Source organism: Thamnophis sirtalis, unplaced genomic scaffold, assembly GCF_051295495.1.
Source record: "Thamnophis sirtalis isolate CommonGarterSnake01/CBP01778 unplaced genomic scaffold, rThaSir2_p1.2 scaffold_10, whole genome shotgun sequence".
Classification (NCBI taxonomy): domain Eukaryota; kingdom Metazoa; phylum Chordata; class Lepidosauria; order Squamata; family Natricidae; genus Thamnophis; species Thamnophis sirtalis.
In genome coordinates this window covers 11,433,048-11,458,660 of record NW_028261390.1, presented here as the reverse complement: position 1 = coordinate 11,458,660, position 25,613 = coordinate 11,433,048, and the positions used below count along the sequence as shown (strand labels likewise).

The following is a 25,613-nucleotide window of genomic DNA, read 5'->3' as shown; positions in this document are numbered from 1 at the left end:
TGTAGCGAAAAGAGGGAGCTTCAGAGTTCACGAGGTTGACCAGATTCCTAGGTAAACTGGCTGGCTGGCAAGAAATGCAGGTGGGCACCAGTGGTGGGTTCTGGCTGGCACTGCCCAGTATGGCTGTACCGGTAGTAACCAGGAGCAGCGGCCACTGTACCAGTACGGTGGCTGGTTTGACCCACCCGTCTGCCCGCGTTCCATATTTGTTTTTAAAGCAACCGGCCAATTGTGCATGCATGTACAGCATGTGGCACCTGCACAGCCTCCGACAAGCTGCTGGGTGTTATAGGTGCGCGGTTGAGTACGCAGTGCGCATGCACAACCAGGACTTCTGGCCCTGTGCGCAGCATACTGGTAGCAACAGGGAGAGGAACCCAACACTGGTGGGCACTATTGAACATGGGTAGCAGCAGGGGCTACAGGTAGGCCGGCAGGGGCCATGGACAGATGATGGGTGCTAATGAGTGTGAGATTCTTCAAACCTCGTACGCCCTGGCATGGCTCAGGAGGAAAGATTTATGGGAGTGACTTGCAACATTCCCTGCTGGCTTTCCCATTGGTGATCAAAGAACCGCTGCTTGCTTTAATGCTGTGATTGTGAGCCATGTAAAATCCTGACACGATTACATGACTGTGGGAATAGCATTTAGACTTATATGCCGACTGTTATAACACAGGTGTCAGACGCAAGGCTCAAGGGCCAGATCTGGACTGTGATGTGGTCAGATCTTGCTGGTGGGACCTTCCTGGAAAATGTAAGGGGTCGGCCCACGTCTCTTTGGTCCAGTCTACCCAACACAAAGAGGAAATTGGGCCAGCATGGCTTCGCCCTGTCTACCCAGTGTGAAGAGGAAACATGCCCGCAGTTTGGGGAATGGCGTCAAGCTGGCCATGCCCACCCAATCAGCCACACCCACCTACACAGTCACGGCCACACGACCCCCAAAGTCAACCACAGCCCTGATGTGGCCCTCAGTGAAATGGAGCTTGACACCCCTGCTGTAACAGCTGCAATTTTGCTGATCAGTTGTAAGTCCTCCTCATTCAGCACATCGTAACTTTGGTTGCTGAACAAATGGTCCTACCTCAAGGACTACTTGTAGCAAAGGTTTTTTCCCCCATTATATATCTTGATGGTTATTATCTATCCATCCTTATTTTATATATAAATGCAAATGGGTAGAACTTGGTATCTACTTCATGGAAATTAGTACTCTACTATTGAACTACAGCTTGTCAGAGTTTGCAGCAGCAATCACATCCAGAAAACACACATGGGTAACTGATTAGCAGGATTCAATAATTTCTTTATATACATAATAAAGCATAAGGCATAGTACAATACCCAAAGCAGATTTTCCAACATGGTAGTAAATGCAAGCAAACACCGGTAGAGGAGATAACAGTTTCAGTTTCAGTTCAGAGCAGCAGACTAATTTAGAGCTCAGCACAGACTTAGAGCTACAGAGCTGAGCCATGCCCAGGCTCCAAACTGTTTCGGTTCCCATTGGCTGACCTTGTTACTAAGCCCTATTTCAGTTCATGAATGCTACACTGACATAGCTCCTGTCTGTTCAGAACCTTTTCCTGTCTGTTGATTTTTGTTGGTTTGTAGAAGAATCTACCAGGGCTCATTTTAAGCATAATGCTTTGTTCCCTTTTATATTTAATTCAAACATGGAAATGTAGTAATATTGCTGAATTTTTATTGTATTAGTACTTGGAGCTGGGCGTGCTGCTGTGCTTTTTTATTTTTATTTTTTGCATGAAGGTATCAGTGATGTTTGATATACTTTAGAGCAGAAAGAACCCCAGTAATATTTCAAACAACTAAGGGACACACGTGAACATTGCACAGAGAAAGATTTGTGACTGAACTAGCTAGTGTGGCTGTGCAAATAATGTGGGAGAGTGATCTCTAGCAAAATTGTCATCCGCGGGTGCCAACAGAGACATGGCTCCCTCAGTAGCGTTACAGATTATGCACATACTCCTACCAAGATAGTCATCCCCTCAGCCAATCTTGTAATGAAAGAATCATGCTAAGCAGTAGTAACCATCCAAGGGCAAGTCTGGGAAATGCTCCACATGTTTCAAACAGCTGTATCTTATCGTTTTATGCACTGCAAGGAATGTATGTTGAAAACCGATATCCAACATGAAACAACTCTTTCTAAGTCCAACCTACAAGCCAATTTTAACTTCTACTCTGGCTCTTCGTTGTTTCTCGTTCCCTTTGGAGGCCTTGAATCCTCCCTTTGCTGGTCATTGCCATCTAAGCAATTATGCTGTCAGTCTTGCTCACTAAATTATGAATAGTCAGATTGCCAGAACTGGCTACTTGTGCTCTTGGTGCTCTCGGAGCTCGGTGGTTGGTTGCATCTGAAGGCAGGACAAGAAGCACGGATGGAAATTAATCAAGGAGAGAAGCAGTCTTAGAACTAAGGAGAAGTTTCCCGACAGGGGGAAGAATTCATCCGTGGAATTGCTTGCCTTCATCACTGGAGATTTTAAAGAAGAAATTAGGCAACAATTTGTCTGAAATGATGTAGGGTTTCCTGTTTCAGTAGGGGGTTGGACTAGAAGACCTTCAAGATCCCTCCCAGCTCTATTATGCTGTTATTTATTTTTCTATCTATCTATCTATCTATCTATCATCTATCTATCTATCTATCTATCTATCTATCTATCTATCATCTATCTATCTATCTATCTATCTATCTTGTCATGTTTATGTAGTGTATATTGGAGGTGATGACCCTTTGAGAGCTGTATGCAACGAAATTTAATTTTAATGTATGCCGATTAGTTCAGCATTCAGTGACAATAAACTCTTTCTGCCTGTCTTTCTGCCTGTCTTTCTGCCTGTCTTTCTGCCTGTCTTTCTGCCTGTCTTTCTGCCTGCCTGCCTGCCTGCCTGCCTGCCTGCCTGCCTGCCTGCCTGCCTGCCTGCCTGCCTATCTATCTATCTATCTATCTATCTATCTATCTATCTATCTATCTATCTATCTATCTATCTATCTATCTATCTATATATCTATCACCTATCTATCATCTATCTATCTATCTATCATTTTATTTTCTTGCAAATATTCTCATTGATACTGAAAATATTTTTCCTATAGGAAAACAAAAGTTTGGTCTTAAACAAACCTTAATAATGGTTTCTTAAAAAGCTAACTTTGAGTTTTCTTTACTATTGAACCCATGTCATAGATATTAACTAGACTGAAACAGCATTATAACTTAGTCCCATTTGGATGAGAAATATTTATGCCATTGTTCTTTGAATTTCAGATATTTATGAGCCGCCATTTCTTACATTACTGCAGTGAGCCTACTCTGGATGTGAAGATTGCCTTTTGTCAGGTGTGTGTTCCTTACAGGTAAAACAAGGTACAGTATATACTTGTACTTACATATTTTGTGATCAGTATTTCATATCAATCATACATGTGACTAGAAGTCTGTAACAACCACCTCAAACTGCTTCATCCTATCCTTAGTTATCTTGGCTGGAATTTATGGTGCTAAACTTGGAAGTGAATGGGGCATACCGTGTTTTCCCAAAAATAAGACAGGGTCTTATTTTCTTTTGACCCCTGAAATAAGCACTTGGCCTTATTTTGGGGGAGGTCTTGTTATTTTTTTTAATATAAAATATTTTTTTTATTTTTGTTACATAGACAACATATACACACAACAATAGAAAAAGAAAAGCAAAAAAGAAAAAAGAAAAGAACAACAACAACAAAAAAACACAAAGCCCATCATCACATACAGTATGTCGTTTGGTTACAGGTCTTTTAACATTTATCATTCTTATACATTCATTGTTTCATTTAATAGATTATAATTTAGTATCGTTTCTTATTCCCCTACCTGTGGCAATCCATCCCAACTATGTTTCCCCCCCCCACACACAACCCATATCTCTCTGTTATATATTTAATAGATAGACACAACAATAAAATAAAATTAAAAAGAAAAAAACACACAAAAAGAAAAAGAAACCATCATCACATGCAACATGTCGTTTGGTTACAAGTGTTTTAACATCCACATCCTCGAATAATATTTACCATCTCAAACTTTTCATCTAATATAATTAAAAACCTCATTTTCATTCTACAATATATATTCAGTTAACATTAGTATTATTTTTTTCAGAAAATATACTTATGTTCATTATTTTTCCTTGTATTTCATACCTTTAAAGGTCTTGTTATTTTTGAGGTGCAGGAGGCGGCAAGTGTGGTCACCTCATGGCTGCTGCTGTGTTGCGCATCGCTGGGCTTGCTGCTCTTTTTGCGGCAGCCATTAACATGACAGAAGGGGCACGGTGACTAGGGTGGCGGGAGTGGCCATTAGGTAAGGGTGTTAGTTGGTGCATGGGCATGTTTCTCCCCCTCCCCCCCTGGCTTAAATATTTTTGGGAGTGCTTATTTTTGGGGAAGGGCTTATTTTAGCACATGCACTCAAAAACCCTAGTGGGTTTATAATCCGGGATTGTCTTATTTTCGGGGTAACAGGGTAGGATTTAGCAGAATGTACTTGTCCCAGCTTCTGCCAGCCTAGCAGTTCAAAAGGATGTAAAAATGCAAGTAGAAAAATAGGAACCACCTTTGGTGGAAAAGTAACAGCGTTCCGTGTGCCTTCGGCGCTTCGTCATGCTGGCCAGATGACCACAGATACGTCTTCAGACAGCGCTGGTTCTTTGGCTTTGAAATGGAGATGAGCACCGCCCCTTAGAGTCGGAAATGACTAGCACATATGTGTGAGGGGAACCTTTACCTGTAAGATTTAAGAAATATTGAAAAAAATTAAATAAAAGATAAACATAAACAAATATAGCGAACAGTTAGAGAAAGAAGGAAGATAAAAAAGTGAAGAAAGCCATACAGTTCAAAGAAGGAGAAAAATATTCTTATTCTTTATGAGACTGTTTTATTTTATTGGCAGTTTTATTTCTGGCTCCATTGCTAGTGACCTCTTCCAGGAAATGGAATAGAGATGCTGATATCTTCAATTTTTCTGAGATCTCTTTCCTTGCCAACTGCCCCATGCCACCACATATTCTTCCCTACTTCAAACACCAGAAATGCAAGAAAATTGATAATAAAAGTACAGGAAACCCCAGGCCTTGTTCTGAACCACAGCTACCTTGTGAAATATCTTGTATCATCTATATGATGGCACTGAAGTAAAATTCTAAAATTGCTATTTCTCCCAGTCAAAAAGCAAATGACCTAATTGTATCCATTTTTTGAAATGAATTTGCAAGTGATACCAAATGCTGTAGGCGGAATGTTGAACACTTTGATTGAGCGAAAAATATGGTCCCATTTCTGTTCAAAGTGTTCTGATTTTTGGCTTGTTTAAGATTTTCTTGAACTTATAATTGACTGCTGGCAGGGGTAATTCAAGAATCACTTTCTTTGACATAGGGTAAATCTTTCTGTCCCATGAAGTTTTTAGAATTGTGTCTCTTATGTTCCCTCATGATTAGACTCAGTGGTTGTGTAGTTATCTATAAAAGACCAGTCTGCAATTACTTACCATATTTTTTTGGAGTATAAGATGCACCTTTTTCCCTCAAAAAAGAGGGTGAAAATCTAGGTGCATCTTATACACTGAATGTAGCCTCCTCCGCCAGGGAAAAGGGCGGCATACAAATAAAGTATAAATGAAAAATGGCCGTGCAGAGCCTTTAGGAGGCTTCCAGAGTGCTTCTGGGGGCTGGGAAGGGCAGAAATGAGCAATAAAATGGGCTGTTTTTTGCTCAATTTTGCCCCACCATTACCACCCCCGGAGCACTCTACAAGCCTCCTAAAGGCTATACATGCCCCCTTTAAAAAAAAAAGGCCCGTTTTTGGGAGGCCTGCAGAGTGCAAAAGCTTTTTTTTAAATTTGCCCCTTCAAAATTTTGTTGCATCTTATACTCCGGTGTGTCTTATACTTCAAAAAAAATATGGTAATGAGGGGTGGGATTCAGTTGGTTCAGACCGGTTCTGGTGAACCGGTAGTTTCGGGGATCAGTTGGCCCCACCCCCTGCCGCTGCGCTAGTCTATCCTATATTTTCTTTGGTTGAAGCCCAGCTGATAGCCGCGGCAGAGTGAATTGCCGCACCTCAGCTGTTTTACTCACTGGGGCTGCAGTAGAAGGTATGTTTTAGAGCTGTTTTCAAACGCAAAGCGTGTGCTCAGCAAACCAGTTGTTACAACGGTTGAATTCCCACCGCTGTTTTATCCAGTGTTTCTCAATCTTAAACATTTTTAAATGGATGGACTTCAACTCCCAGAATTCCCCAGCCAGAATAGGAATTGACATCCACCCACCTTAAAGTGGTAAGGCTGAGAAACACTGACTTAAAAGCAAACATTTATTTTCCTGCGATCATGTTATAACTGTAGAGGACAGCCACTAGATACTGCGAAAAGATACAGCTGCTTTAAAAAGCTTATGACATTTGCTACATGAGCACTCCATGCACTCCGAATCAACATTTAATCTTCAAACTCTATACAATAATATAAATTATAAATATACTTTATGTTAGAATTTATTTTAAATAGCACATAATGTGGCAATCCCAAATAATTTAAGTTCAATTTAGCTTTTAAATAAGGGGAGTTTCCAAATTAGTACTCCAGGTATAACTTTCACCCAAGCCGAGTTAGATAGATAGATAGATAGATAGATAGATAGATAGATAGATAGATAGATAGATAGATAGATAGATAGATAGATAGTTTATTTATATGCCGCCCTTTTCCCTGGGGGGACTCAGGGCGGCTCACAATCAAAAGGGAAGGGAGGGACAGACTTTTACATATAAGACAGTACATGATTAAAAACGCAACATTCATACCATTCGGGCGGGTAACAATCTTTAGCCCCAGGCCTGACGGGATAGCCAGATTCTAAGGGCTGTGCGGAAGGACTGGAGGGTGGTGAGGGTACGAAGCTCCACGGGGAGATCGTTCCATTGGGTCGGGGCTACCACCGAGAAGGCTCTCCTCCAGTTGGCACAAAGAACTCTACCATGATTAGCCTACAATAATTTCCTGGCCAGCCTCTACTTTGGAGCAACCATTGAAGCGGGGCTAATTCAGTTTCTTCTGCTGTTGGTTTTCCTTGAGAAAGAACATCCAATACCGTATATACTCGAGTATAGGCCGACCCGAATATAAGCCGAGGCACCTAATTTTACCATAAAAAACTGGAAAAGTTATTGACTCGAGTATAAGCCTAGGGTGGGAAATGCAGCAGCTACCGATAAATTTCAAAAATAAAAATAGATACCAATAATGCCATTGCCCATTGAATAACATATACAGCCTGCCTGTGCCCATTAAATATATAGTAGCCATTGTAAAAATTTGCTCTGCATAACAAATTATTATCACACAATACCGGTGTATTCAATGAAATACTTCACTCACCTCATGATGCTGATGTCCCGCTGTGATGATGATGTCCCGCCTCCTATGACACACGGCACAGTGATTCCTATCATTGGATCACTGTACCAGAGGAGGTGGGACATCGCTATGTGGCTGCTTGCCATAACAAGGAGGAGGTGGGACATCGTTGCAGAGCGGCAGGAGGGGGAGGAAGGGGAATCGTAAGATAGCCCTGCATTACATTAGAACGTGAGGAGCGTCACCCAGCGGCATGGCCCCGCCCCTTTTTCTCCATTTCGGGCAAATTTTTCACTGACTCGAGTATAAGCCGAGGCGGCTTTTTTCAGCTCAAAAAGTGGGCTGAAAAACTAGGCTTATACTTGAGTATATACAGTAAGTTAAACTGTAGGAATCTATTTGAAACCCAATCAAATAAATTAAGAGTGTGACATTGTTTAGCAAGGGGATTACTAATAGTAATGGGATTAAATTTTCTTGACAGTATATTCTCTTAAATTCAAATGCATAAAAGCATCCGAATAAAAGCTGTCATTACTTCAGTGTTTTTCTCCCCTCTAATTAACTGGAAAAAGAAGTTAGGTCTTGTTATTGTATTCATATCCTGTTAAGATGAAACAATTTCACATAACGTTGCACATAAAATGCATTAAATTGCCAGGATGCTTTTGGGTCATTTCACATTCTTTTTAATCCGTTCCATCATCACCCTCTTATTGGCTTTGAAATGATAGAGCCCATTGCCAGAGAATTGTGGTTATAAGGTTTGAATTCACTCCCAAACTTCATAATGTCGATTTTCAACATCTGCTGTCTAAAAATAACAGTTGCCTGAAGTGTAATTGAATATAAATATCAGTGAATTTTGGAAAAGTCTTAGGCTAAGAATGCATGTTTTAAAAGCATAACCCTAACTTGATTTTAGAAATGTCTCTTTCAAAGAGTTGCTTCAAGCCATTTTTTTTCTTTTTTACAATACAGCATTTTGATTAAAATCTCATAGTACCACCAAGGGTCGGATAAAATTGTTGTATCCAAAGACTGTCAGTTAACAATTGCTCTGTTAGTGTACTAATAACACATTTTTCATGTTTAGAAATATTGTTCTGTATATTTCACCATCTGGATATCCCCTCACCCTTTGCTTCTACTATTTTTCCCTTAATGCTTGTTTCAAACCAGAATTTAGTCAATATTTAAATTTAATATGTGGAAGTATAATTTGGGAAACAAACAGAAACACTTACGCATCTGATAAAGAGAATTATGTGTACTGTTGTTTATGTTCCCTCTCCCCCCTGAGTTGTTTGCCGCCCTGAGTCCCTCCTGGAGAAGGGCGGCATACAAATAAACCAAATAAAATAAAATAAAAATAAATAAATAATAATAATAAAAAATAATAGAATGCTCCCCATCTGCTTTAGCAAACTTTTCTGTTTGCGCAGGATTTCAGTGTCTTGCCATCACCCTTGCCCAATAAGCAATAGCAATAGCAATAGCAGTTAGACTTATATACCGCTTCATAGGGCTTTCAGACCTCTCTAAGCGGTTTACAGAGTCAGCATATTGCCCCCAACAATCTGGGTCCTCATTTTACCCACCTCGGAAGGATGGAAGGCTGAGTCAACCCTGAGCCGGTGAGATTTGAACAGCCGAACTGCAGAACTGCAGTCAGCTGAAGTAGCCTGCAGTGCTGCATTTTAACCACTGCGCCACCTCGCTCTATAAGTGGAAGATAAGTGGAAAGATAATGTGCAATTATATGAAATCAGGTGTTTAGCTTGGCCAACTGTTGTATTCTGTGACTTGTAGTGGGGTTCAGATTCTTCAGCCAGACACATATTTGTCTACTACTTTATCCTTCTTCTTGTACCGTCAAGGATTAAACTTGAAACTTGCTGTATGTTAAAGAATGCACCTACCAGAGAACATTGCTCCTTATAATTTGTTTATCTTCTGATAAACGTGAGGAAGCAAGGGCCACAAATGAAATGAAATGAAATATTCCTAACCTACATTGCTGGAAAGAAAAATAAATCAAGATTCTCAAGAGATGTAGTTTGTAAGTCATTTTCAGAACAGCAGAGTTGGAAGGGACCTTGGAGATCTTTTCATCCAACCAGCTGCTCAGACAAGAAACCCATTTCAGACAAATGGTTGTCCAATCTCTTCTTAAAAACTTTCAGATTGGAGCCCCCTGCAACTACTGGAGGCAAGTCATTTCACTGATTAATTGTTCCAATTGTCAGGGAATTCCTCTTTAGTTCTAGGTTGGATTTCTCCTTGATTTTCCATCCACTGATTCTCGTCTTGCCCTCAGGTACTTTGGAGAATAGGTTGACCTCCCCCTCTTCTTTGTGCATGTCCCTCAAATATTGAAACACTGCTATCATGTTACTCCTAGTCCTTTTCATTAAACTAGACATACTTAATTCCTGCCACTGTCCTTCATATATTTTAGCCTTCGGTCCCCAATCGTCTTTGTTGCTCTTCTCTACACTCTTTCTAGAGTCTCAACATTTTTTTTTACATCATGGTGACCAAAATTGGATGCAGTATTCCAAGTGTGGCCTTAGCAAGGCATTATAAAGTGGTATCAACACTTTTGTGAGAGCTGCAGCACACTATTTGTTCTACTTACTTCTTCACTACTTTGACGGATGTTCTACAATCATAAGGATGATTGAATGCCCAAAGTGACATCAGTGGCCATGAAATGATCTTCTCATGCCCAGACATTCAACTTTTCTTATTCTAAACCTATTGAACTCAAATTTGCTGGATTCACTTACTGAGAGTAATTTTCCCCAGTTGTGAACTTGACTTTGCCAACATCCTCCACTCCAAATTCCTTACCGAGTTTCCATATTTAAAACAGCCCCAAGTACAGTTTTGTGAGTAGATTGCAAGGTTTGTGCGAATATTAAAATAATTGTAAACAGTAAAAATCATAAATTACAAAACATTCAAATGCCTTTATAGCCAGGAAAGGAATATGAAAATAAAAATATATAAAAGTTAAGGCTCATTATCTGAAATGTCCTATTAATATAAGAACTCAAGAGATTCTCATTCTAAATATTTCCCCAAGTAACAGCCATGCCGACACTATATCAATTTATCACCCGCCAATTCTTTGATACCAAAATGGTAAATAGTTAAAAGAAATGGGTCAGCCTCTAGAACTATGCTTCATGTAGTTAATAATTAAAAGAATTTCCATTTCCCCTCTCAAAATCACTCAGTTTGGGTCTTGCTTGAAGTTGTAACATACATTTGGTTATAATGGCAATGATCTATCTGCGCAATATTTTTAACTAGTTGATAACCTGGCGTTGCCAAGTATTTATTTATAGGGGGGAAATGTCCAGACCAAACGTAATTTCTAATGTTGGATTTCCCCCTTACCAGAGGAAGCCCCCTTGTGGAGTATGGTGAAGCCATTACCATGGCAACTCCTCTGCGTTGTGCGGTAGAATTCAGTTCGGTAGTACGGCACAACAGGCGGTATCTTAACAGAACACACACCCCGAGGGGTGTTAGGGGTGTCTTACCCCCCACAGTATTTTACTCCAGAGAGTAAGTCATCTGTGTACCAAGTTTGATTGAAATTGCTTGAGGCGTTCCAGAGTTACGGCAGTACAGTAGAAGTCATTTTAAGGCACAACAGGCTGTATCTTAACAGAACACCCCCCCACAAAGGTTGTTAGGGGTATCTTACCTCCACAATATTTTTCTCCAGAGGGTAAGTCATTTGTGTACCAAGTTTGGTTGAAATTGCTCAAGGCGTTCCAGAGTGCACGCACACATGCACACACGCCTGCGTGCGTGCGCGCGCGCACACACACACACACACACACACACACATATGATAAGTCAAAACTGATGCATCTATTCAAGCAGAAAGCTTCAACTATAGTTTCTTAGGAATCACAAAGAGAACCAAGAATTCAAGATGTCCTTCCGCCCGAAGATATTAGCAAGCGGTATGCTATTCAATTCAGGACTGTCGATGCCAGTGAAATTATTATCACTATAAATAGTTAACCTGAAACCAACGTATGATAAAATACTTCTTGCTAACTGAGCACTACATGATAATTAGTTAAGCCATAATAAAATAAAATTGACCAGCATGGTTCATATAATTACCAAAAACACAGCATGCAATTTTGCTGAAACCCAGAAAAACTGATGAGTCCAGTGTTTTTGCTTTTACTCTCAGTTAACCTGAATGTTTGGAACTAACACATCTAGAATAGTACATCCTTTTTTCTCTCACATTATATTATATTTAGTTATGTGTGTTATATTTAGTTGTGTTGGAAGAGAAAGGCTAATAATGAGTTACTAGTTGTGCCTTACAACAGAATATTGAACTAGATTAAGGCCAGCGACTCCTGCGTTTACCCAACAATCTCTCTTTTTTTCTGATTCATTTGAAAAATAACTATCTGTCAAATGACCTGGGTTTAAATTCTGTTCCACAGGTGCTGACACTGCTGCCGGTTCAGTGCCCCCAAAATTTTGCATGCGCATGTGCAAATAAAAATATCTGCGCATGCGCAAAACCTTAAAAATATATTTTAAAAAAATCCACTGAAAATTGTTCTGCGCATGCGCAGAACCCAAAAGCAAGATGGCGGCCCTGTAGGAGAACCGGTTTGGGGGCGTGGTAGGCATGGGTCGCTGCGGGTTCCAGTGATCCAGGCCACCAAATTACTACAGGTTCGAACGAACTATTAGGAACCCACCTCTGCTCTGTTCCCATAATATAATTAGTGTAATCCAGTCAGACACTCACCTGGTCAAATCTTGCCAGTAATCCTGACTAAAAATACCATAAATACGTTGGGGAACTAATTTATTTGTCTAATTTATTTGTCTTTGTCTTTGTCTTGTTTCCCCCTTTCCCTTGTCTTTTGTGAGCCGTCCGGAGTCCTCCGGGAGTGGGCGGCATACAAGACAAATAAATAATAATAATAATAATAATAATAATAATAATAATAATAATAATAATAATAATAACAATATTAAAACAGCAACAAACTGGTGGGAACATCAGCCTGAAAAAGTCACAGAAAATCAGATGGTCAAGATCTTGTGGGATTTCCGTATACAAACCGACAAAATACTGGCGCATAATACACCAGACATCACACTGGTTGAGAAAAATAAGGTCACAATCATAGACATCGCAATACCAGGTGATAGCAGGGTCGCCGAGAAGGAACATGAAAAAATAGCAAGATACCAGGACTTAAAAATCGAAATTCAACGACTATGGCACAAACCAGCAGTGGTAATTCCAGTGGTAATTGGCACACTGGGTGCTATTCCAAAAGCACTGGAATTACATTTAAAACAGTTAAAAATTGACAAAATCACCATCAGTCAAATGCAAAAAGCCGCACTGCTTGGATCTGCACGCATATTACGAAAATACGTTACGACGTCCTAGGCCCCTGGGTGGGGCCCGACTAGTAACCAATGCCAAATCCGGCGAAACAACTGGCCGCTGTGATACAATTGTACAATAATATTTTAACAAAAGTATACGGTTGCCTATCTTACACAGATAACTGTAAATAACAAAAAATGTATTTTAAAAAATGATGAAAATTAAGTCTCGCCTTTTATAGATGAGACCTGAAGCAAGATCCCTTTGTCAGATTTGCTGAGACATGTAGAAATGTTTGACCCCCTTATCATAAAGGGCTATAAAATGATAACCAGAACATTGAATTGCACCCAGAAGCCTGCTGGGTTAAAGTATGAATTTGTAACAATGATGTAACTCAAATAAACTTTGTGCTCCAAAAAAAGGTGCACTGTTACATTCTGGATTAGCTGATGCTTCCAAGTACCTTCACATACAGTGCATTGCAGCAATCCAATTGGGGAGTGACTAAGGGACTGTTTCTCAACCTCAGCAACTTTCAGATGTATGGACTTCAACTCCCAGAATTCCCCAGCCGGAAACTCCCAGGAGTTGAAGTCCACACATTTGAAACTTGCTATGGTTGAGAAACATTGGACTAAGGCATGAGTGACTTGAGCAGAGCCTCCCAGACCAGGAATGAAGGCAATCGGCACACCACATTTGTGCAACTTGTCTTATCTACAGCTGCTATGTGTTCTTCAAGCATGATTTATGAGTCCGGGAGCCATAATTGTTCAGGATAGCAACACTGTCCACTGTCTAGAGTTAAAGGAGGAAAAATCCCCATATCCAGCATCCCTTCAAACCCAATGATCCAGTAGGTGACAGGAGCTATGACGCATTTCCTACAGTCCGACAATGCTTGCAAAATGTATGGCCTTACCAAGTGGTATCAACACTTCACATGATCTTGATTCTATCTCTCTGTTAATGCAGTCTAGGACTGTATTGGCTTTTGTGGTAGCTGCACACTATTCATTCTACCTACTTCTTCACCACTTTGAAGGATGTTATCTGATCATGGATGGTTGAAGGCCCAAAGTGACATCAATAGCCATAAAACGATCTTCTCATAGCCATACATCCCATACACTCACAACACAGGAGCCATGGCTGATTTCCTGCAGTCAGACAATGCTTGCAAAATGTGCTTGGTGCTACCAGGCCTTGCTAGGAAATTCTGAGTTAAGAGTGGTTTGTTTTTTCTGTCATCCTTTCTCTCCCACTCATCTTCTTGGAGGGCTAGATATGCCAAATGCTAAATTCCCATGACCCAACCGACTGGATAAAATTTAGCCTTGTCTATGACCTTTATGGGACGTGGTGGCTCAGGGGCTGAGCTTGTGGATCAGAAAGGTCGGCAGTTCGGTGTTTCGAATCCCTAGCGCCGCATAACGGAGTGAGCTCCCATTACTTGTCCCAGCTTCTGCCATCTGAGCAGTTCGAAAGCATGTAAAAATGCAAGTAGAAAAATAGGAACCACCTTTGGTGGGAAGGTAACAGTGCTCGATGCGCCTTCAGCGTTTAGTCAGGCCAGCTACATGACCACAGAAACGTCTTTGGACAGCACTGGCTCTTTGGCTTTGAAATGGAGATGAGCACCGCCCCCTAGAGCTGGGAACAACTAGCACATATGTATGAGAGGAACCTTTACCTTTATGGCCTTTATTGTTAAATTGACCCTTTGGGAGTTAACCGACTGGACTAACATGCTCTCCTTCGCCCATCATTGGCCAATATTTTGAGAATAAGTCTTTATGTAATAGAATTGACCCAGAACTACTGTTGAACCAATATTGCTTGTTAGATAGGTTTGGTTTTTAAATCTTTCCAACCTTCTGATTCTTCTGGACAGAAACAGTACCAGCTCATTGGCGATATGGGCGATGCTATATTAAAAAAAAATATTTTGTTTAATTTACTCTTGTCAAAGTGGCATGTGGCTCCTCTTGTTTGTGCAACTTTCTGGTGTATTTTCCAATTTCGTTTGTGAGGTGATAATACTCAGAAGCCCTTCTTGTTGCTATGATTGAAGCTTCCAAAAAAAAACAACCCATCCCATAATGCATAGTAGACAGATGGCAAGCTTACTCCTAGCACCTGCAACTAAAGACTTGAGTGTGCCTTCTGGGTATTCGCCAACATGCGACTGCAGCTTCTCCCAACACGCAATGCTTTGAGGTCTTCACCAAAGACGATGTAAGAAAGCCCACAGGCAACTAAATTATGCTATTCAGTTTATTCTGCAAATTTGTTCATATCAACATCTCCTTCTGGCGATGTTTATAGATCATCCCCCTATCCTACATCCCCATTCCACAAATGCACATCTCTGGCTTTTCAATGCGTGCTCCATGCTGGGCAGCTTGTAAAAAATAAATACACTTAAAAGTGGAAGGTAATTAGGAGGAAGCCATTTTTGGCAATTATCCAGGAACAGATTAACACGCTGCACCTCAGATTTTCCCTCGAAGCATAGAATTCTTCGTTCTCTCTCCCTGCCCCTCCCTTCCTGGCTTAATGACAGCAGTTTCCATATGTTGTCTTTGGTGCTTGTTTTATTATTTGGAGGTTTTTTTAAAAAATTATTTAGATTTACCTCAGAAAGCAAGGCCAAAATCTTGAGAATGTGTGCTGAAGCATGAACATCTAGTAAGGCAAACCCAGGTGTCTGGTCAAAGAATTGGTTCAGAACTTGAGAGACCGCCTGCTGCCAATTACCTCCACCAGACCGATTAGATCGCACAGACTAGGCCTCCTCCGAATTCCATCCGCCGGCCAGTGTCGACTGGCGACTACCCGGAGGAGAGCCTTCTCTGTTGCTGCTCCGACCCTCTGGAACGAACTCCCTGTGGAGATTCGCACCCTCACCACCCTCCAGGCCTTCCGCATAGCCCTTAAAACCTGGCTGTTCCAACAGGCCTGGGGCTAAAGAATCATTGCCCCTATCTTGAATGGTATGATTGTTGCGCTTTTTAATTATGTTTTGTTTTGTGTTGTTGTCAACGGTCTGTATCCCCCTTCCCTTGCTTGAATTGTGAGCCGCCCTGAGTCCCTTCAGGGAAAAGGGCGGCATACAAATGAAATAAAACTCTAAACTCTAAACTCTAATTATTATTACGTATTATTTGTATCATTAAAATACAATAAACAGAACAGAGCAGAATAGAATAGAATAGAATAGAATAGAATAGAAGTCTTTATTGGCTAAGTGTGATTGGACACACAAGGAATTTGTCTTTGGTGCCTAAGCTCTCAGTGTACATATAAGACAAGATACAGGAAAAAGGAAAAAGAATGTATGAAATTGTAGAAGATGGGGAAAAAAGAAAGCTATAACCCATCCAGAAGGTACAAGACATATATTCACACATATACATACAAATATAGGTAGTCAAATATAGGTATTCATTTTACTACTTTTACAAGCTGTCGTCTAATAATAGCTACTTATTTTACAACTGCCTCATTTAGCAATCGTTTGCAGTTAGGACAGTGAGGAAAATGTAATTTTGTGACCAATCCCGGAATCCTACGGGATTGGGCGGCATATAAATTTATTCAATTACAATTACAATTACAATGCCCCCTTTTATAACCATCACAGCATCTCTCCCTCAATTGTGTGCTTGCCAACTGCTATTGGTTAGTGTGGGTTGTCCTGTTTAAAATCTAAAGCACAGTTAAGATAAGATGTTTCACTCAGAAACTGCTTTGTTTAATGACTGAGTTGCGAGTCCAAATTGTAGCTGTAAAATGAGCACCACCTCATAAAAGTTGTACAATAACCATTTTGCTTAATTTTTTTTACAATCATCCATAGCTAATTGTTCTGACCTCCCCCCCTCCGTACGCCGAGGCAAGGCAAGACAAGATTACTGCTAGACAATTTATTCATAGTAAATTAACACACTGACAAGACCTGGGCAGCAATCCAGACTTCCAGACTTCCAAGATAAGAAATACTCCCGAGAGCTTCTCCAGCATTGGTATAAATAGTTGAATCCTGCAAACAGCCTCCTACCAAAGTCTCTCCTTATATACTCTCTTGGGAGGAGCCTAATTACAACCACCTGGGTCCAATTATCTTCTGTAGCTGCGCAGTTGCTCTCGGCGTTTATCTGCCCGCCTTTGTCTGGCGTCTCCCTTATCTCCTCCCCACGGCTCCAAGACCTGACGTCATGGGCACACTCCCTTTGGCCTTCACCGCTGCTCCATGCCTCAGGCGCCTCCTGGTGGCCAACCAGCCTCTCTGGTCCCTGCTCGGAGTCGGAACCCTGTCCAGGGTCCTCCACATCTTCCAGAGCCGACTCATAGGGCCCCTTGCTATCGGAGTCTGTTTGCAGCTCCAACGGCTCCTGCTGGGCCACAACAGCTAATGTATATTGATAAAATACTGATAGATTGCTGATGACATCAATGTGCAGATGATTGAATAGTTGGAGCCATTGTGCGCTAAAAGAATCCAGGGGAAAGCCTGTGATACTGCATGCATAAGTGTTCTCTTTTTGTCCATAAATATCATAATAAGGGTTGGGATCGATTGGAAAAGGGGTTGGACAAATTGGGCGTAGGTGGACTGTCAGGGAATTGCGTAGCAGCCGTCCAGATGAAGCCAGAGACACTAACACAAAAGTTGCAATCTTTATTGTCATCATCCAAAAAGAAAAAAAAAAACACAAGATAGTCACGAATACAAGAACATCATGAGGTAAATTAAACAGTTTACAGAACACACAGAAGACAAAAGACGGGAAAAAGAGAAACTCCCCCCCCCCACCTCGTATACTACAGCAACTAATCATAGTGTATTTTGCTCAGAGCTGAAGAAGCTTCTTATATGAGAAGCGAAAGGCCTTCAAAGAAAAACCAGAAAGTCCAGTTGCCTGTTGAAAAAGCACCTTTGGGACAACCATGACCTGGATCAGTGTTTCTCAACCTTGGCAACTTGAAGATGTCTGGACTTCAACTCCCAGAATTCCCCAGCCAGCGAATGCTGGCTGGGGAATTCTGGGAGTTGAAGTCCAGACATCTTCAAGTTGCCAAGGTTGAGAAACACTGACCTGGATGACTGGGAATCTCCATAGATAACCATAGTGTAGATTGGCTCATGCACGAACCAGCACCCTCCAATCAACTACAGCTTTGTGTCCTGACCTATTGTACACTTTACCGTTCTGGCTACAAAATTCGATATCCTAACATGGACCCTTTCCTTTATCTGGGAAGATAAGCAGTGCTGGGTAGCTGTGTCCATCCTGCATTTAAACTTCTTAGAGAGGGACGTTAAGACAGGAGACTTAACATTAAAATAGTGTACACTTCCAGATAGCTCTGAAGCTTGGAGGGTTGAGCCAAAAATACGATTATTAAATTGTACAGATCCAGGCAAACCCCTGGTAGTAGCCCTTGATGGGACTGGGGCAGCTGCCTAGAGATATCCATGCATCGATGGTGATAACCACTTTAATTCTCTTGATAGTAACATACAAATAATTATTGCCAGAAAGCATTTCTCCGGACTCCTTCCTAGGAGAATTACTTGAAATGTGCACATGGCAGTGTGTTAGCAATGAAAATACATTCTTTCCCACCTGATATTTAATCAGTTTTTCTTGTGCACGGGAAGCTGGTTCTTTCTTTTTACTTCTTTGTGCTGAATAAGTGCATGTATCTAGGGATGCTTGACCGGGAGGGCTCAGTGGTTAAAGACACTGAGCTTGTCATCTGAAAGCCTGGGTTCAAGACCCGAGCTCCGCGCAACAGGGTGAGATCCCGTTACTTGCTCCAGCTCCTGTCCACCTCGCAGTTTGAAAGCATGCAAATGCAAGTAGATTAATAGGTAGCACTTCTACCTATTAATAGGTGGGAAGGTAACAGCATTCCATCAGAGATGGGTTCCTACTGGTTTGGACCAGTTCGGCCGAGTAGGTAGTAACTCGGTCTGCCATGCCCCCAAACCGGTTCTCTCGATGGGCCGTCATCTTGTTTTTTTGCTTCTGTGCACAGAAGCATTTTTTTAGTAGTGTGCATGTGTGCGTATGCAGCGCGTCCCTGAATGAACCGGCAGTAGCAGCAACTGAATCTCTCTCGTTACTCACCCCAAGTAACAGGATCTCACCCTGTTGCGTGGAGCTCGGGTCTTGAACTCGGGCTTTCAGATGACAAGCTCAGTGTCTTTCACCGCTGAGCCATTGCAGCCCTCCCGATCAAACATCCATGTGCCTGCATTCCATGTGCCTTTGGCGTGTAGTCATGCTGACCACATGACTAGAAATTTTCTTGGGACCACACTGGCTTACCCGGCCAAGAAAAGAAGATAAGCATTCTGCCTAAGAGTCGGACACAAAACTGACAGGGAAATCTTTACCTTTTACCAAAGCAAAGAAAAGGGGGAAGAAGTGGACAACTTTAAAAATAACAACAGCTGTTTAAATTTAACTGTAGTTAAATTAAAAGTTGTTCATGTTTACTATTTAATATGTTTAATTATCATCTCTTTGGGTCACATCAAAATTACAATTTTGCTATAATTTTTGAAGGATTCAAAAAGTTGTAAATACTAGGAAACAACACTCAGCCTGGCCACAGGTTATACACTTCTACTCTATGTCACACCCCTGAATTTGCATACAATCTTTTAAAATTGATGCTTACTCTAATAATCATCCTCTTTGAACGACCCTGGGAACTGAAAGGAGCTGTTTACTGGCTGGATGTCCTTCCTGTCACCAATGCAGAGTTTTGTTCAGCAGATATATTCTCATTGTGCCCAGAAAGAGAAATATCTGCCTCTACCTAGGATCGAACTCACAATAGCAACAGTACTTAGACTTATATACTGCTTCACCAGGGGTGGGTTCCTGCTGGCATTATTACTGGTTCGGTGCCTGAAAAACTTTGCTCGCTTCGCTTGCGTGCACGCCGGACGCGCGCTCTGCACACGAGCACATTTGCAGTTTAAAAGGTTGTGCATGCTCACACTATTAAAAGAAGGGGGGGGGATTATATTTTTTCAATGAAGATTGTTGTGCGCATGTGCAGAACAGAAAATAAAGATGGCGGCACTCAGGATAGAACCAGTACAGTCATGTGTTTGGCCGAGTTACTACCTATTCGGCTGAACCGGGCCGAACCGGTAGGAACCCACCTCTGCTGCTTCACAGTGCTTTACAGCTCCCTCTAAGCGGCTTACAGAGTCCGCCTATCACCCCCCAACAATCTGGGTCCTCATTTTACTGACCTCGGAAGGGTGGAAGGCTGAGTCAACCTTGAGCTGGTGGGAATCGAACCCCTGGCAGTGGAATGCAGTGTTAACCTGCAACCCTGCATTCTAACCACTGCGCCACCACAGCTCCTAGCTCCTAATGCTGGGAATCCTAGTATTAAATTTCTCTCTTCAATTGGAGGCAACCTGTCATGGACAATTAATGAGGATGAAGATAAGGGTTAGGACTTCTGCGCGTGGCTGCTGTGTTCGCAATGCCTTGTCCTTTCCACCAATGTGCTTTCTTTGTGGTCACCATCCATTTCTGACTGGTTCACCACAATCAGAAGCAGACAGCCAATTTTTTACTCAACTTCTTTTTGAACTCCAAGCAAACGGGGGCTTGAAAGAAACAGCTCAACTGTTTTCATTCAAGCTGATTCTGATTTCGATAAAGCTGTGCACAGCAAATAATTTTGCAGTGCTTTCTTTAAAAATAAATAAATAAAGGATACTCCTTTGGTTAGTATAAAGGAAGTTAATGTACGATATATGTCTACGTGAAAAGTGATGATCAAACCAAATTTAATAGTTTAAGACGCAAATACAATTAACCTTTTTTAGAAGGTAGCTATAATTTTCATTTCCACTTTCTATTTTCTTGTGAAAATGACTTTCTTACTGGAAAAGGCTATAAAAATAACATGTCTCATACGTGTAAAGTAGGATGTATTAATTGCAGTAATTAAATCTTTTATTAGTTATGTCTTCAACCAAAGTTTAGGAGCGTAGATATTCCTATTACGTGTACTTTCCTAATCCTGGCTTATTTCAAAGATGATCATTGATTCATTCATTTCCCATCTTTATTATTTTTACAAATAATTCAAGGGGCAAACATATCCAATACAGTTTCCTCCTCCTGTTTCCCCCCACAAGCATAACCCTGTGAGGTGGCATGGGCTGAGAGAGAGTGGCCCAAAGTTATCCAGCTGGCTTTCATGGCTAAGGCAGGACTTGAACTCATGGTCTCTAGTTTTCTAGCCGGGTACATTAAACCTTACACCAAACTGGTTCTAAGATACACTATTCCCCACAGTTGTTTCCTTGCCCCTGCTCCAAACTCTGCAAATTTCCAAAAAACAATTCAGAATGTGTGTGCTCATTTTTAAAAATAAGCATGACTTATAGTAAGACCCTATCAGATGTTCTTTACTATCAGTTTGTATCTGTGTCTGCCTGGACACAAATGTCTTTGCTTTCTGTTTCCTGGGTTAAATGGGCGCTGCCCCAGGAGAACACTTTGCCTGGTGTCTATTCTTAGATCATTTCTTCATTATTTAAATGTTATTTAATGTTTTCCTCCCTAAGCTGTTGTCATTTTGTTAGTTTTTATTTCCAGTCTTCCTGTTCTACACAGATTATTTGTGATACTATTCTATTATTCTTGTCAGGCAGTGTATAATTTTTAATGTGTTGGAAATAACATGTTTATCTATCTATCTATATAAAATGAGTGTGTGTGTGTGTGTGTGTATGTGTATGTGTATGTGTATGTGTATGTGTATGTGTATGTGTTCCAGCATAACTCTGGAACGCCTCAAGCAATTTCAACCAAACTTGGTACATAGATGACATACTCTCTGGAAACAAATACTTTGGGGGTAAGACACCCCTAACACCCCTGGGGGGGGTGTTCGGTTAAGATACAGCCTGTTGTGCCTAAAAGTGGCTTCTACCGTACTGTCATAAAATAGCTTCTACTGTACAGCACAGTAGAGTTGCCATGATAATGGCTTCACAGTACTCCACAAGGGGGCTCCCTCTGGTAAGGGGGAAAATCCAACATTAGAAATTACTTTTGGTCTGGACATTTTCAACAGAATCAGGGCTTTTCCTGTCTAATACAGGATTAGGATAAATAAATACCCAGGCAACGCCAGGTTATCAGCTAGTTTATGAAATAAAGTACAAGCGCATGAACACAAATCAACCTCAAATCTCATTTTTATTATAACATAGGAACGTACTGATATTAGGGAAATATAAATAATAATGTATTGTGGATTTCAGTGCCTTGGGGTTTTATTTATTTTGGGGCACATTTTGAATTTGCACTAGGATTTAATCCTGGAAATGTAATAGAAATATAATATGAAACTCTGCTCCTGTCCTTCTTTTTTTGCCACCACTCGTGTTAAAATCTGACGTCCATTATTCACTGGAGCAATGTCTTTGTTGTGATTAAGAAGGGAGTACATAAATTCACAGCTGTAACTGTCTCCCGTGATCAATAGCCCTAAATCTAACCTTAACCCATTTGGCAGGAGGGGAAAAAGAGAGCTGAAATAAGCAGACTTAATTGATTGGTGTGCAAAAACTTTTTGGCAGGCAAAAATAGAACAAGAGCCATAAAAGTCTTAAGATTAGCTGTCCTGAATAACATCTAGCTTGAACTGAGAGAAAGATCATGTCTGAAAAAATTACCATGCCACATGCGATGAAAGTAATTGGTGTGACCCGTCAAAACCGCGCTCGACTAAGCCGCGCCCGATTAAACCGCGTCGCGACAACAGAAAGAAGGGCGCTTTAAATAGCGCTTTGAAAGCAAGCCGATTCAACTTAAGGTAAGGGTTAGGTTTAGGGTTAGGTTTAGGGTTAGCTTTAGGGTTAGGTTAAGGTTTAGGGTTAGGTTAAGGTTTAGGGTTAGGTTTAGGGTTAGGTTAAGGGTTAGGATTAGGTTTAGGGTTAGGTTAAGGGTTAGGTTTAGGTTTAGGGTTAGGGTTAGGTTAAGGGTTAGATTTAGGTTTAGGATTAGGTTTAGGGGGGTTAGGGTTAGGTTTAGGGGTTAATTTTAGGTTTAGGGTTTATAGTGTGCTTCTGTCCCCGCGCTGTTGTCGCCCTGTTGATGACGTCAGTGACGCGGTTTAGTCGAGCACGGTTTTGTGGTGGAACCAGTAATTGGTAGGTATGCCCCTTGGCAAACTAAGGTTTCAACTAGATCAGGGGTGTCAAACTCAAGGCCTGTGGGCCAGATCCGGTCCACTGGGTGGCCCGCAAGGCCACCCTGGAATCAGCAAAGGACCAGCCCGTGGTGCCTCGGCCAGCTAAAATGGAGCATAGCCCTCACAAGCTCCATTTTCGCTGGCAGAGAGTTGCAGCAGAAAATGAAGCGCATGCGCCTGTTTTCACTCGCAGAGCAATTGGGCCACCACAGGCGCCCATGACATGAGTGACGTCGAGCTAGCCACCATGGCCACCACCCCCCAGTCCTCATGAGTTCAAACACAATCCTGATGCAGCCCTCAATGAAATTGAGTTTGATACCCCTGAACTAGATGATCACATTAAGTCACACGTACATGTTATTTTTCAAGCATGCTTCCATAAATAATTATTGGTGAGCCTATGACATCTATTACACAATTTTGAAAGTTTTCACATTTATATAATAAGGTTCTGAGGAAGACTGCATTTTGACAGGGCTGTATCAAGTGCACAACAGACAGTTTTTACTTTACACACCAAATATCATTTTTTGTTAACTCCTATTTACAAACATATTTTAGTATTTACAAAGGAGGATTCTTGTCCAGAGAAAGAAAACATGTTTATCAGAGTATTCATGAACTGGCAGAGACATGGTAACAAGGTCAGTCAATGAATAGGCATGATAACAGGTCAGCCAATGGGGCTTTTTTGGAAAACAGAAACTTAAGCAAGAAATCTGGGCATGGCTTAGCTCCGTGCTCAGCTCTAAAACTGAAACTAGCCTATCTGAACTGAAACAAAACTGTTCTCTCCTCTGCCTGTGAACCAGCTGTTGGTATTGCATATTTACTTTATGTATTATATTATCTATAAAGAGAACTTAAAGAATCCTGCTGAATCTGTTACCTGTGTGTGCTTTCTGGATTTGATTTCTGCAACAAACTCTTGACAATGTTTTACAAACTCTTGTGCTCAGCCTAATAGATCTTTTACCTATAACTTGCTTTGTAAAGTTAGATTTCATCTTTCTAAGCAAAACCTATGACTAAATTCCTTTTTACTGAGGTATTTAAAGAACTGGGTATAAATATAAATATCTGAATATTGAAATTAGCAATGTGTTTTGAGCAGCTCATTATGCTCCGGGTTTATTGAATTTCTGTTGTCTTTCTCTCTTTGTCTACATCGTTCCATCTTCGTGACAGGGATTTGGGAAACAAGTGGATGTGTCATATATTGCCAAATACTACAACATGAGTAAAAGCAAAGTTGACAACCAGTTCTACAGTGTGGAAGTAGGTGACTCGACCTTCACAGTTCTCAAACGCTACCAGAACTTAAAACCAATCGGCTCTGGAGCTCAGGGAATAGTTTGGTAAGAGTTGCTCAGTTTTTCTCAATCTTTATTCCTTGTGAATTGAGTAATGCCACCTCTGGTATGCGTTAAGTACAGGTATCCTTGACCTACGACCACAATTGAGCCCAAAATTCCTGTTGCTAAGTGAGACATTTTTTAAGGGAGCTTAGCCCTTGGCAAGAGCCAAGGTGGCGCAGTGGTTAAAGTGCTGTACTGCAGCCACTTCAGCTGACTGTTATCTGCAGTTCGGCGGTTCAAATCTCACCAGCTCAGGGTTGACTCAGCCTTCCATCCTTCCGAGGTAGGTAAAATGAGGACCCAGACTGTGGGGGCAATATGCTGACTCTGTAAACCGCTTAGAGAGGGCTGAAAGCCCTATGAAGCGGTATATAAGTCTAACTGCTATTGCTATTGCTATTTTACGACCTTTCTTGCCACAGATGTTAAGTGAATCACTGTGGTTTGTAAGCTAGTCACGTGGTTGCTAAGCGAATCTGGCTTCCCTATTGACTTTGCTGGTCAGAAGTTCACCAAAGCTGATCACATGACCCTTGGACACTGCAACCGTCATAAATACATGCCAGTTGCCAAGCCTCTGAATTTTGATCACATGACCATGCGGATGCTGCAACAGTCATAAGTGTGAAAAATGGCCACAAGTCACTTTTTTCCCCAGTGCCGTTGTAATTTCAAATAGACACCAAATGAACAGTTGTAAGTCATGGATTGCCTGTATGAGTCATGAACGTTGCCTTAAATTACAATTAAAATGTATGCAAAGGTTGAAATAAGAGGTGGGGGGGGAGGCTTAATGCTTAAAGATCGTAAGAGTGCTATTTTGGTTTGCTGGTCTCCCCCCCACCCCGCCTCCAGATTCTACATTGCATGGTACTAAATGCCACAAATGAAAATAAATTAACTGTGATTAATTGTGATTGTGATGGAATAGCTACTGGTCAATCTATAAAAACTAATTAAAGTGTTTTGAGTCTAATGTGGCATACCTATGATAGTTTCCGAGTCTTCCATGCTTATAAAAATGCTAGAAGTAAGGGACTAAAGGTGTCACTAATCTATGCTAATCACTGCTTATTTCTGGAAATAATTTGTTGTTGTTAGTTGCAAAGTGATGTCCGAGCCATTGCAACCCCATGGGCAACATTCCTTCAGGCCTTCCTGTCTCCTAC

At 41.2% G+C, this 25,613-nt stretch overlaps 1 protein-coding gene across 7 annotated transcripts in view; it reads left to right on the top strand.

Moving 5' to 3' along the window:
• Positions 1-25,613, top strand: part of MAPK10 (mitogen-activated protein kinase 10) — a 257,681-nt gene that overhangs the window by 115,024 nt on the left and 117,044 nt on the right. For 6 of the 7 annotated variants that reach the window (XM_087724063.1, XM_087724067.1, XM_087724062.1 and 3 more), the window contains exons 3-4: positions 3,301-3,372; positions 24,275-24,444. In XM_087724063.1, the coding sequence (XP_087580189.1) occupies positions 3,307-3,372; positions 24,275-24,444 (236 nt within the window). In that variant the 5' untranslated portion in view covers positions 3,301-3,306. Of the gene's footprint in view, positions 1-3,300; positions 3,400-24,274; positions 24,445-25,613 lie in introns of all 7 variants that reach the window. The other variant, XM_087724066.1, reaches the window with a different exon arrangement.